Source organism: Eschrichtius robustus, chromosome 1 (genome assembly GCF_028021215.1).
Source record: "Eschrichtius robustus isolate mEscRob2 chromosome 1, mEscRob2.pri, whole genome shotgun sequence".
Lineage (NCBI taxonomy): Eukaryota > Metazoa > Chordata > Mammalia > Artiodactyla > Eschrichtiidae > Eschrichtius > Eschrichtius robustus.
Window position 1 is genome coordinate 28779845 of NC_090824.1, and position 15156 is coordinate 28795000.

Here is a 15156-nt window from a genome sequence, read left to right on the forward strand (position 1 = left end):
CACTTCCTGTGCACAATGAGAAAGGAAGACAAATGATTTCAACTGGTTTCTAGAGGTCAAAGTTAAACATAAAAAGGCTGAAGTCCAAGGCTCTAATGTACCCTCTCTTTTGTTCTATTTTATTTTAAATTATGAAATATTCATTCATATAGATACAATATAAATAAAGAGTAACAAAACCAATTATTGTATACCCACCACCCAGTTTAGGAAACAGAACATCACCAGTATCTAAGAAACCTGTTTGCATCTTCCTGTTTATTCCTGTACCTCCCACAAGAGGCAATCTACTGTCTTTGTTATTTTACCGCTAGGTATGTAACCAGAGGGAAAAAAGGGAACATTCTGCATGATTCCATTTATATAAAACTCTATAAAATACAAACTAATCTATAGGGACAGAAAGCAGATCAGTGACTGCCTTGGGAGGGATGGTGGTGAGCAGCAGGAGGGAGGGATTACAAAGAGGCAAAAGGAAATTTTTGGGGGTGATATATATGTTCATTATCTTTTCCCCCCAACTTTATTGAGATATGATTGATATATAACATTGTGTGGGTTTAAGGTAAAAATGGCCTGGCTTCCTCATAGGACCACTGGAAGGAGGAAAGACCCAGGGAGGTCTGTGACTCTTTTATCATTTCTGGTTTTCAGATGACAAAAGAACAAAGTTTGGTGAAATGAATTAACCAGCCCAATGACAAAAAAGCTAGAACTGGGACTTGAACCCAGTCAGTCAGGGATCTCTCCTGACATTTTCACCTATCTTAGGTATTGAGAAACTAAAATTAGGGGGGAGAGGGAGAGAGAACATTACAATTTTGATCCAATTGTGAAAAAGCAACTCCTTACTATTTATGTCTAATTATTTTGCAAAATAATACGTTTGGGACTTGAGAATAAACCCAGCTTTCTTATAAGCTTTTGGTTTAGGGATGATCTTATACCAGTCTAAATATTCTAGAAGTCTTTCATCTCACTCTGGCCCAAACTGGGACCATAAAATTTCCTATGGACAGAAATGGCCTTGGAGACCAGAGATAACCTATCATTTTCTTTAGTTTTGCTCCTTTTCATGATTCTGCACTACAAATTCAATTCTTACACCCAGAAAACATTTCCAAGCTGGCCCAGAGTCACTCACCATCTAGCTTTTTCAGTTTGGGTACTCTCTTGGTTGCCTCGTCAATCCAGTTCCCTTCAGCAGAATGTTTCTCTTCCAAGGGATTGCCTACAAACACCAGGTCTTCTAGGCATGGTAGTTCTGCCAGCTTCACAAATTCACCTACAAGTACAAAGAATACATTCCATATTAAAATGGCAAGTTTTACTCTTATGATTTTGAAGGGTGAATGCCAGTATCACTAGCCCTCAGTTTGTGACTATCCAGAACAATTCGTTGTTTAAGATTTTGAAGGAAGTAGGGGAAATGATACCATATGAAGTCATTCTCTGAAGACACTATGGAAAGGGAGGGAAAGCGAGATGTACCCCTTCTACCTTTATGCTAATCTAAGGATGGGATAAGAAGAGGAAATGAGGTTCAGAATCAACAAATCAATCTCCAGTGACAGGTCTTCTCTATACTGTACTACATCAGTATCAGCTGAGCTAAACTGCCTTTGTCTCTACCCATTCTCTCATCTCTAAATTCTTAAAGCAACTCATTCAAGCCTCTGTTGTAGAACTTATCACACAGTTTTCTAATTATTAACTCATAAACTAATCTTTCCCACTAAGCTGTGAACTCCTTGAGGGCAGGGATAATGTCCTATTCAACTATGTATCTCAACAGCCTGGCATAGTTCATGGCACACAATAGGGCTTTAAAATGCTAAATGGATAATGTACAATAAAAAAGAAAAGCAATATATACGTTAAATAAGTCTTCCACTCAAGAATTATTAAACCGATTCCTTTTGGCCTTTGGACAATAGTTTAATTTTTTTCATGATTAATAGGACCAGGACCTATTCAATTATAATCATTCTAAGTAAATATTTAAATGTAAATTTCAAGTGTTTAGATGAAATATAGGAACTCCTATAGCTATTTCCCTCTGTGCATAGAAAGAAATGTCCCCATTTCGTATCTTGTTCCCTATAGGGCTATTTTCTATAAACATGAGGTAGAAGGTTAGCAAAGAGCCAGCCTCACTTACCCCAGTCTTTCACCAGGTTATTAGACATGTAAAGAATCTTCAATTTCTTCATTACATGGATCCCTTTCAACTTCTCAATAAAATTGTAGGAGATCCACAGTTCTTCTAACGTGTCCCCTACTGCTTCCTGAAAAAGAAAGCAATTTGATTTACATACTTATTTTTAAGCTTTTCCTTCTGTCCCCTTCCTCATAAACATAAAGACAATGGCCTTCAGAGAGAACTGAGACCAACCTGTCCACGGCAGGAGAGCTGAAGGCTGTGTGGGAGTTTTTTCTCATTAAGAAAGCCAAGTAGAACGTTTTCTTCCTCTCTTCAAACTGATCTGAACTAAGAATAGCTACTGAAATCACCAAGAGGGGAAATAAGAGCACTATTTTATCATTTTTATTGAATAATATACTTTTCAAATTACTTCCCTATACATTGTATTATTTGATCCTTATTTAATTAAGATAGGCAAAGCAGGTTATTTGATTTCTATTCTAGATAGATTAAGGGAGTTTTCTAAGCTCACAATGCTATTTTTTTTTTTTTTTTTTGGCTGCACCACGCAGCTTGCAGGATCTTAGTTCCCCTACCAGGGATAGAGCCCAAGCCCACGGCAGTGAAAGCGCGCAGTCCTAATAACCACTGGACCACCAAGGAATTCCCAACAATGTTATTAAATAGTAGACCTATGTCTAAATTTCAGGGTTTTTAAAAAATATTTATTATGAAAACTTTCAAACGTAAAAAAGTTGAAAGAATATTATAGTAAATACCCATATATCTACTACCCAGCTTCTACCATTAACATTCTACTATCCTTTTCCTGTCACATATCTGGTCCATCTATCCATCCTGCTATCTATGCATCAATTCACCTTATTTTTTCTGATGTATAAAACTCAACTTAAAACCCATAGTCTTTTCATTATACTATAATGATTATGTCACACTGACTCTTAAATGCTAGATACAATCAATAGTGGCACAAAAACTTTTCCTTCTTCCATATACAAAAGACAAAATGTAGTGATTATTTGTTCCTTAAAAAACAAAAAAAATGACTAGGCAGAATCAATTCAATGCTCAATCCCCTCTTAACCCTAAAGAATCTACCTACATCCACATGGCAATGCTAGAATGTAGGACCCAGGTCTATGTCCTGGTAACTGTCCCTTTGCAGACTATAAAGAGAAAAAATGTACTCTGGATAAAGATCATTAATGCATTTTCCATACAGATGGAACCAAGGGGAAAAGCTGAGAATGGAGTGGTCTGAGTTAGTTCTGTGTGTCATCCCAAGGCCCACAATTCATCTTAGTTTCAACTTTCTCAGTAGAAGAAACAACAATTTTGAAGTAAAAGAAACTTTTAAATCAGTCCATCCTGGCACTGAAAGTGTGAGGCAGCAGAAAAAATAGTGACTAAATAATACTAATTAGAAAGTTTAGGCTCAATTCTGGGTTCTGCCACTTACTTAGTGTCGTTTTACATGTGCAGATGAGGACTCTTGGTCAGTTTTCACCTAGCCAATTTGATCAATTCTCCAAACAGCCAATTTGCTGAATTTACTCTTTTACTGATTTACTGAAAAACTGGTTAACTACTTACAAATTATAGCAATTTGTTTTAGATAGGATAGGATAGAAATTACTTTAGACAGGATAACTAATGAAGATGTCTGTTGTGCTTTGTTCATTCCTTACAAGCATTAATTGAGTTTCAGTTTAGTTTTCAGCCATTTGGATGCAGCTGTTCTGCCACGACCAAAGTTCTGTGCATTTGGGGACTTTACTTGGGAATATAAATTCTCATTGCAGAATGAGAATTTCTTATGTATATTGACTAACAAATGTTGTATAGATTTTGGGTGTCCAGGGCATAGTTTTGTCTTTCAGTACATTTTCAATCTATTCCACTGTTTTTCCTACTTCCCTAAATATAACAATTCACTACCCAACTCAATTAGATTACTATTTTTATGTGTTTTAATCATTTGAGAAGTGATCAGTGTCTAAAATATGAAACTGACATTCTACAAAGATGGACTGACAAATCTAACAGCTGGGATAAAACAGCTGCACTAAAATTAATACTAAATAAAATCTTAAAGAAAAGTTTAAAAGGTGTTGAAACCATTCCAAGCAACACAATTTTCTATATATTTTAAGTAGGTAATAAAGACAAACTTTGGTGAAGCAATCTGGTGAATGTTAATCACTAAAAACTGGCTAAGTCTGTGTGACTCAATTCAGTGAAATCTGTCATTCAATAAACTAGCCCTTTGGAGAACTGTACATTGAATGAACAGGCATTTAGCAAACTGGTCTGCTTCTGCATGTGAATAAATCACTTCTCTTCTTAGTTTCTAACTCTGTAAAATAAGGAGGCTGGCACAATGAGCTAGCACCTCATACCTGTTAGGATGACTACTGTCAAACAAACAGAAAATAACAAGTATTGGCAAGGATATGGAGAAATTGGAACACTTGTGCACTGTTGGTGTGAATGTAGAATGGTGTAGATGCTATGGAAAACATTTTGGCAGTTCATCCAAAAATTAAAAACATTATGAACCAGCAATCCCACTCCTGGGCATATATCCAAAATAATTTAAAGTAGGGTTTCAAAGAGATATTTGGATACCCATGTTCATAGCAGCATAATTTACAACAGCCAAAAGGAAGAAACAACCCAAGTGTTCGTTGATGGATGAATGGATAAACAAAATATGGTCTATTCATACAACAGAATATTATTCATCCTTAAAAAGGAAAGAAATTCTGATATATACTACAACATGGATGAAACTTGAGGACATTATGCTAAGTGAACTAAGCCAGTCACAAAAAGACAAATACTGTATGATTCTACTTATATGAGATATCTAGAGTAGTCGAATTCATAGAAACAGAAAGTAGAATGGTGGTTGCCAGAGCTGGTGGGGAGGAGACAATGGGAAGTTACTGTTTAATAGGTATAGAGGTTCGGTTTTCTAAAATGAAAAGAAATCAATTCTCTCCAAGTCAATCTATAGATTCAATGCAACTCTACTAAGACTTCCAATGGGATTTTATTTTTTATGAACTTGATAGGCTGATTTTCAAGTTTCTCTTGAAGAGTAAATGTCCAAGAAAAGCCACAAACATTTTGAACAAAGAGAGAGGACTTGTCTCAGTAGATATCAAAACATATTATAAAGCGAAAGAAATGTAAAGCAACATGATATTGGAGCTGAAATATATAGGTAACACAACAAACAGAAAGAAACTTGAGGGACTTCCCTGGTGGTCCAGTGGGTAAGACTCCACGCTCCCGATGCAGGGGGCCCAGGTTCCGATCCCTGGTCAGGGAACTAGATCCCACATGCCGCAACTAAGATCCGCATGCTGCAACTAAGAAGTCTGCATGTCACAACTAAAGATCCTGCACAGCCTAAATAAATAAGTAAATATTTTAAATAAATAAATAAAATAAATAAAAAGCACTTGCCAAAAGGATTAGCCTTAAAAAAAGAAAGAAAGAAAGAAACTTGACCATCCAGTAACCTACCCATGCATATACAAGAGTTTATTTAGTATGTGGCATTTCCAAACAGTAGGAAAACGAGACTTTTCAATATATGGCTAACCATTTGGAGGAAAAAAAATAAGGTCTGATATCTGTCACATGCAATTTGCAAAAATAAACTCCAGATGGATTAAAGGTATAAACTTTTTAAATTTATACTTAAAAAACAATAGAAGTACTAAAAGAAAATATAAGATGATTTTTTTATAATCTAGAAGTGAAGACCTATATAAGATACAAAACACAGATGTTATAAAGATTTGACAAATAAAAATTTTAAAACTCCATATGGCAACTATGAATAAAGTAAAAAGACAAGTGACAAACTAAGAGAAAATACATTAAATAATTCTGAAAACTTTGCATTAAATTGCAATCAGATTGCCTAGATTTGACTAAGTCCTCCACCTTTTCCTCTTCCCTCCTGCCCTTTTTCTCTCCTTCATCATCTTTTCTTTTGTCTGTTTAGCTATTCATTTGTAGATGGACACTTGGGTTGCTTCCATCTTTTGACTATTGTGCATAATGCTGCTATGAATATGAGTGCACAAATATTTTGTTTGTATTTTGAGGGGGGATCATTAGTTGTTTTTTTTAATTTAAAGAGTAACATACATAATCATCACCTAAATAAAAATATAAAATATTTTTTAAAAAAGAGTAACACACAAGATAACAACATAACAAAAATCAAATAGTGCAAACAAGTATAATGAAAAGTCTCTTTCTCACCCACGCCCGTTCCCTTCCCCAGAGGTAACAGCTATCATCAGAAATATTCTATGCATATATGTACAGAGAAATATCCACTTTGCTTCTTTTCATTTAATAATATACTTTGCAAATTATTCTATTTCAGCACATATAGGTAAGTCCTACCTCATTTTCCCCCTTGATATATTTTGTTTAGCTAGTCTACTACTGATAGGCACTTAGATTGTTGCAGTCTTTTATACAAGCTATATTTCAATGAATGTACTTGGTCCACCATCTTTGTTCATGTATGTGAGTATGAAAAACTCCTCGATATAGAATAGTTGGGACAAACTAAATACACATTGAAGACACTGATAGCTATTGACAGACTGTTCATCTCAGCAATAGGGTTTAACAGTGCCTGTTCACTATACCTGGGCATTTTACATAACTATCTGAGCCTCAGTTTCTTTATCTTAAAATGAGGACTGAGGATTTTTTATCTTAAAATGAGGATATTATCTACTTGTTGTGAGTTTCAAATGAGATAATGCATGTAAAGAGTCTGCTACACAGTTCATAAATGTAACAACAATAATAGGAATAACATTATCAATACTGGATAAATATTAGGAATATTGAGGAGTGCCTAGAATTTAATAAGAAAAAGAAAAAAGTAGAAAATGGGTAAAAAATGTTAGGTCAATTTCCAAAAGAGGAAACATGCATAACCAATAAGTATATAAAAAGATGTTCAAAGTCACAACTAACTAAAGAATACAGATTAAAACAACGTAATACTCCCTTTTTGCCTATCATATTGGCAAATATTAAAAATATGGCTAATACTCAGGGATGTTGAGGGTGGAGGGAGTAATCCTCACCCTTATGCCATTGATGGAAGTGGAAACTGGCATAAGCGTTGTGGGAGCAATCTGAGGTACTTGTCAAAAATTTAAATGCACAAAAATAACCTCAGCTTTTCTACTTTTAGGAATCTAGCCCATGTAAAGATTCAAATAACTGCTAAAGGATATATGTAAAAAGATGTTCACTACAGCATGATTTGTAATGGCAAAAAAAAGAGAGACAGACACCCCTTCCTCAATAAAATATCTGGAAATACTCTAAATATTCAGCAGTATATGAATAGTTAAATACATTGCCATATACTGATAATGTAGAAGGCAACAGCTATTGAAAAGAATGCATTAGATCTGCCGTTTTTACAAGGAAGGATATTCCTGATATATTACTGAATGAAAAATCAGGAAAAATATGCCCAGTATATTATCAGTACAAATATATATTACACACACACACTCACATGCATACACATGCATACACACACACACACACACAGAGATACCTGTTTATTTGTGCACAGAAAAAAATTTAAAGTATACCAATATTATTTCTGTTACCTCATGGATTTGAAGAGGTAGGGAGAGGAAAGACTTTCACAGTGTATTTCATACATTTATGAATTGCTTGATTTGTTTTTTAAATACAATTACATCTATTACTCTTAGAATTAAAATTTTAACCTAATAGTTTTTCTAATTAGTAATATTACAAAGCATTATTAAGTCACAATAAATATTTATAGAGTGCCTACTACATGTATCAAGCACCAATGTAGATGGTGATGAACAGAACTGACTTGCTTATCAGGATTTGTGTGTGTGTGACACAGAGAGAAAGAGACAGAGACAGAGGGAGAGACAGAGAGAGGGAAAGAGAATAAACAAATAAGAAAAATGGAAAAAAATTATAGGTGATAAGAGTTATTGTCTACAGGACTGCTTTATATATAGGATAGTTGGGTCTCTTTTGAGGAAGTGACATCTGAACTGAAGTGTGAAAGATAAGGAGCCAGTAATGTGGAAATCCAGGGTAACAGAGTTTTTTAAGGAAGAGGAAACAGCAAGTACAAATGTCCTCAGGTGGGAATGAACCTGGCATGTTCAAGGAAGAGAAAGAAGGCCAGTGGCTGGAGATTGCCAACTTGGAAGAAAAGTAATATGAAATGAGATCCGAAAGGAAAGCAGAGGCCAGCCAATCACATATAAGAACAGGCTTATAATGTACCTTAATAGTCAGTTTTCCTAAGTAGTTTTAAATAGACTCCTTTTCTTCAATTTAACATTCCATGTTTCACATATTAGAGTAGTTATTTGTAACTTACTGAGGCAGCTATTCAAATCATGCTATGAGGCTGATGTGTCTAGATGAATAACTCAGTTAGCATGTGAACCTATTTGAAGTCCACCATCTGTATCCCTATGGAGACGTATTTTTCTTTAGTCTTTGCATAAGTAGTAAACCTTTTGGACTGGTTAAATGTTTTTGGTGTATGTATACACACACACACACACACACACACACACACACACACACACACACACACACATACATACATCCTGGGGAAAAAACCAACTGTTGGGGGTTATTGATGGCAGTCTATAGAAAGTAAAGAGATCTAAGTAAATGATGGTTCAGCTAGATAATATCGCCATACATGCCTTTAATCCTATATTTACAATTTCTTTGTGGTTTCTAGGTATATATTACATTTATTGGGAGAAATTATACACCATATCAATAGTTGAGAATCTGGTGTTCTGTAAATACCTGGGGGAACATCAAGCATTTATCATATTGGCCCTAAAAATTTAGGGGTATATTTATTTGCAAGCTCTTCCTTTTCAGATAATTCAAAGTAATGTTTAGCCTGAAGTATAATAAATTCTGAATTTTTGTACTATAATTTAATATTTTATCCATTATGAATAATGTCCCTATATATGACATTTTTACCATCTAAGGCTCACAGAATGAAGAGAAGGCAAAATGTCGTTACATTTACCAATCATTTAGAACATCAAAAAAAATTTTTTTTATACATCATTAGGATTTTATTCATCATATCTAGCTAGAAAGCAAATAATTCATCTACTGGTTATTGTTTTGGGGGAGAAAACTCCCTTTATTTAACTACAGAATGTAATCTCTAAGAATTTCCAAGCATTTTATAAATTTATGTCAGTAAGTAGACATGTAGATGTGGGAATATTATCAGATAATTCAAGATAATTCCAAAATTGCACCTCTGAACACTGACTCCTATTCACGTGTTTTGGCTGTTTCTGTAATGGGTGGGGGAGGGGAATGGTCATTTTAGCCTGTCTGGTCTTAGGAGGTTATTGTTGGGAAGCACTGCAGTTTCAGCCTCACTGACTCTTATGAAGAACAAGCTAGAGTTATCGGGCTTGGGGGGGGACAGGAAACCCAAGTGACAAAATATTTCAGGGTTTTTATGAAGTATTTAACAATCAGCACTTTAAAAAAAAATTATTATCTTTTGGGGAACATACACAAGAAAAACAAATTAGTTTCATCTTTTCTGAAATTGCCTAGTTTTACAATATTGTTTCATCTCAACTTTGCAAGGAAATTCAAATGGCCAATAAATATACAAATAAAATACACTGTCAAAAACTTTAAAAAATTTAAAAATGCCCAAGGTTGGTAAAGGGAAATGAAAACCCTCATACATTATTGATGGTAGTATAAATTGTTACAAGCTTTCCAAAGGGTAACTTGATAATATGTCACAAAAGCCTTAAAAGAAATTCATACTTTTGACCCAGCAATTCCATTTCAAGGAATTTATCCAAGGAATTATTCATAGATGTGTGCAATAATATAGCTAAAAGGAGATTTATAACAGCATTGATTATAATAACTCCAAACTGGAAATAAATAATGAATAATAACTTATTTAAATAAATTATGGTACATCAATAAAACAGAATATTATGCTGTCATTAAAAAAGTATGGTTGAAAATTATTTTAAAAACTTAAATAACATCCTCTGATCAAAAACCTCCAATGGCTTTGCAAGCCACTTGGAAAAAAATCTAAAATCTTACCAAGTCCTATAAGGATTGGTTCTTGGCTCCCTCTCACCACTGAGGACAATTCTCCCTCATTCAACTCTTGCTCTTACTCAAGCATACCAAGGAGCTTCAGTTTCAAGACATCTGCACTTGCTGTCCCTCTTCAGTCTGGAGCACTGGTCCCTTGGTCAGCTCTAGAGCCTACATTCTCACTTTTAGAGAGGACTTCCCATCAATCTACGTTCTCTTATATGCCTCATTTTTGTTTTTGTTTTTTTTAAATCAATAATTATATTTTATTCCATGATCACCATAAAATCCATATAAATGCTACAAAGACAGAGATGGCATGTTAACCACATAGGAAGATAACATAAATTTGGAAAAATATATAAATTAGGAAAATATAAAATTAGAATTTAAAATTTTCTGGCCAGGCAGAAACTTGAGATAATTTTTAACAGTAAAATTTAATGGAAATAATTATCTATTTGGAATATATATGTCTCGTTTATCTTCATTGCATTCATCACCACCTGATGTATTATTATACAATTATTTTCTAGTCTGTCTCCCTCCACTATAATTTAAATTCAATGAGAGCAAGGACTTTATTTTATATCCTGCTGTATCTCTAGTGCCTAGAACAGTGCCTGGCTAAAAGCAGGCATTCAGTAAATATATTGAATGAATTTGCTGAATGAATGAATGACATGGAAAAAATGATCTTTATATACTAAGTAAAAAAAAGAGATGCAAGACAATATATATGGTATGATTTCATTCTCTACATACCCACCAAAGAATAGGAAAAAAAGGCAAGAAAGATGTCAATCAAAATGTTAGCAGTGGTTTATAGGTAATTTTTATATTTGCTTTTCTATTTTGTAAAGTTTCTGCAAAAGACAAGTATTATTTGAATACTCAAGAAAAAGAGTGTATGCTTTTTTAAGTAATAAATAACAACCTACCAGTCCATTTAAGTTCTTTATGTTGTTTCTTCCTAAAGACAATATTCTCAAGTTTTCTGTAGAGGAAAGAAAACAATTTTGGTTTATTAGAATCATATTACACAATTGTTATAAATCTAATATAATAAAGCTTTAATACATTTATATAGGGACTTCTCTGGTGGCGCAGTGGTTAAGAATCCGCCAGCCAACGCAGGGGACACGGGTTTGAGCCCTGGTCCAGGAAGATCCCACATGCACAGAGCAACTAAGCCCATGTGCCACAACTACTGAGCCTGCACTCTAGAGCCCTTGAGTCACAACTACTGAGCTCGCGTGCCACAACTACTGAAGTCGTGCGCCTAGAGTTCGTGCTCCACAGCATGAGAAGCCCATGCATCACAACGAAAAGCAGCCCCCGCTCGCTGCAACTAGAGAAAGCCCATGTGCAGAAACGAAGACCCAATGCAGCCAAAAATTTAAAAAATAATAATAATAATTTTTTTAATTAAAAAAATACACTTATATAATATCCTTATATAATAAAAAAGGCTGTATTAATAAAACATGGTAATCAAGTAAGAAATAACATAGACATGTCACTAAGGTAAACACTACAACTACAATTGCACATCATGCCAATGTTAAATTTTAAATGGTTAGCTATTTGAAATGCATGGTTTTAATATTATAAGGATAAAATAAGAGTAAAGAAGATTTGAACTTTAAATTTGGGAGCATATATATTTCAAATCTCTTATAATATGAGGACTTACACTAGAAAATAGAAAACATATTCATGTTTGGTCCACCTTGCTCCACAAAGGATTAGAAGTGAAATCAAATGAATCAGTATTTTAAAAATCTTTTGCTTTCATTTTTTAAAATAATTAAATTGTGATTGGTTAAAAAATGTCTATTTGTATTTTTTAAAAGAATGTTTCTATTTTTATATCTATAGGCTATTTCTGGAAGAGAAAAGTAGAAACAGTGGTTGATTTGGGGGAGGAACTGAGAGTCAGTCTATGGTCAGAGGAAGATATTTTTATTTTTATTTATTTATTTATTTATTTTATTTTGGCTGCAACGGGTCTTAGTTGCGGCATGCGGGATCTTCATTGCGGCATGAGGGATCTTTAGTTGAGGCATGTGGGCTTCTTAGTTGTGGCATGCGGACTCTTAGTTGCTGCATGCAAACTCTTAATTGCAGCATGCATGCGGGATCTAGTTCTCTGACCAGGGATCGAACCCAGGCCCCCTGTATTGGGAGCGTGGAGTCTTACCCACTGGACCACCAGGGAAGCCCCTGGAGGAAGACATTTTTAACTGTACCGTCTTCTGAACTATTTGCATAAAACCATGTACATACATTATTTTTCAAAATTAAAATAAAAGATTTCTAGTAAAACACAGGAAACCTCACTTCTGTCCTAAAAAACTACTGTGATTACTTATGCATAAGTTATACATTTAATTTTCACAACTTAAACTTCTATAACTATGCTGTCCAGTATGGTAGTTACTAACCACATGTGGATATTTAATTTAATTAAAATTAAATACGATAAAAAATTCAGTTTCTCCATCACATTAATCACATTTCAAGAGCCTAATAGCTACATATGGCTAGTGGCAACTGTATTGGGACAGTGCAGATAATTCTGTTGGATGGCACTGTTCTATAACATCCATAATTCAATGGTTAAGAGCACAAATCCATAACTGAGTTCCAATCCTAACTCTCTAGGGAAGTAACCAAACCTCTTAGAATCTCAGTTTTGTCATATGTAAAATGAGGAAGTATAGGATCTACCTTATAAGAGTATAAGGATTAAATGAGATAATTGTCTAAAATATTCAGCACAAGGCTTAATCCATGGTAAGTACAAATAAATGATGTACGTGTGTGTGTATCAGGCATATATAGTGAGAGAGGAGTCAAGAAATTACCAAGGAGTTTGGCCTGAGCAACTAGAAGAATGCAGTTGTCACTATCTGAGACAGACACACAAGAAGTTGGGTTAGCTAGGGCTGGGGAAGGACATCAGGACTCAGTATTGGACATGTTAAGTATGAGATGTCCAGTAGACATCCAATGGAAATGTCGGGCAACTGAATGTGTGAATCTGGAGTTCAGAGGAGATGTATGGACTAGAGATATAAATTTGGGAGCCATCAGCATATAGATGGTAAAACCATGATCTGGATGAGATAATCTAGGGAGTAGGTGAAGATAGAAAAGAGAAGAGATCCAAGAACTGAGTCCCCAGATACTCCAACATTTAAAATTTGAGGACATGAGACTGGGAAGAAGTAGCCAAAAAGGCAGGAGAAAATCAGAAGGGTACAGTGTCCTAGAAATCCAATACTGAAATTGCTTCAAAGAGAAAAGAAATCATCCATGTCAAAATACACTTAGGTCAACTAAGATAAGAACTGATCTCAGAAATTAGAGATAACAGATATATACAAATCTTTTAAAGATAGTATCTAACTTAAATACACACAACTCCTTTTTTTAAAAATGCACATGAGGGCTTCCCTGGTGGCGCAGTGGTTGAGAATCTGCCTGCCAATGCAGGGGACACGGGTTCGAGCCCTGGTCTGGGAAGATCCCACATGCCACAGAGCAACTGGGCCCGTGAGCCACAATTACTGAGCCTGCGCATCTGGAGCCTGTGCTCCGCAACAGGAGAGGCCGCGATAGTGAGAGGCCCGCGCACCGCGATGAAGAGTGGCCCCCGCTTGCCACAACTAGAGAAAGCCCTCGCACAGAAACAAAGACCCAACACAGCAATAAATAAATAAATAAATTAAAAAAAAAAAAAAAGCACATGAAAATGGCAATGAAAGGCTAAAGAGATCTTACTTATTGCTGTACGGGGAAGTAAATAATGATATCAAACTTAATAGATTAACTCTTCTAACATTACAGAATTATGCATTTTCCATATTTTATATGCTGCATAAGTAGAGAGCACCACTAGAAGGCATACACTGTTTTTTTCTTCTTAGGTCCTGATGAAAATCAAAACAATATCTTAAAGTTTTATGTTTACTTATTTAGTAAACTGAAGGAGTATACTTTTTTACCAAGAAGCTTTACTTTCTAATCTTTAATATGAGAGTATTAATATTCACATTGTACAGCTTTTTAGTCACAGTTTTGAACATAGTCATGTCATACAGTTTTCTAGTCACAGTTTTGAAACAATATATACTGCTGTTAGGGTTATTCTGCCTTATAACCCCACTGTTAAATAGGAATACCTACTTATTTCAGATCCTCTTATCACAGCGTAGTAGGTAAGACTATAGTGCTCATGAAAGGAAAGGGGTGGGAGGCAAGCTAGCGTCATATATTCAATCTCTTGCATGAATCAGTTGGCTTCATTTTGCTTCATAGTCACAGACAAAGTGTATTCTCTCCATAGACTGCAGAAATACCATTTGTTATAAGCAGAACTAAAATGAGATGCATCAAATATAGCAAATACATGGTACAAATGCCTATTCTCTCTCATTCCATGCCTACATCAGACATCAATAATTGATCAAGGTACTCTTTTCCACTGAATTTTTGGAACTCTTCTTCATACGACTTTCCTGAGAGTCACTACCAATTGACCAAAGAGAATATGAGTTCAAACCCATTACCAGCCTTATATAGAAGGTTTTTCATATTTTCATTTTCATATTGTCATAGTCATGTTTTTATGAAAGAAAAGCATGTTATCCATACTGATAAATACTATGTTATCAATTTAGTCTCCTTTAAGCAAGTTATTTCAAATACAGACAAAGAATAGGGAATAAAATGAAATATAAATTGTTTAATGAGTCAGTGAAAAATGGAATAGACGGAATCATCTTATACACAACTCTAAT

At 34.7% G+C, this 15156-nt stretch overlaps 1 protein-coding gene across 1 annotated transcript in view; it reads right to left on the minus strand.

Moving 5' to 3' along the window:
• Positions 1–15156, minus strand: part of DNAL1 (dynein axonemal light chain 1) — a 45262-nt gene that overhangs the window by 7903 nt on the left and 22203 nt on the right. Inside the window, exons 5-7 of the mRNA XM_068543015.1 lie at positions 11290–11345; positions 2162–2288; positions 1145–1285 (exon numbers count right to left, since the gene is read on the minus strand). Coding sequence (XP_068399116.1) covers positions 1145–1285; positions 2162–2288; positions 11290–11345 — 324 coding nt within the window. The remainder of the gene's footprint in view (positions 1–1144; positions 1286–2161; positions 2289–11289; positions 11346–15156) is intronic.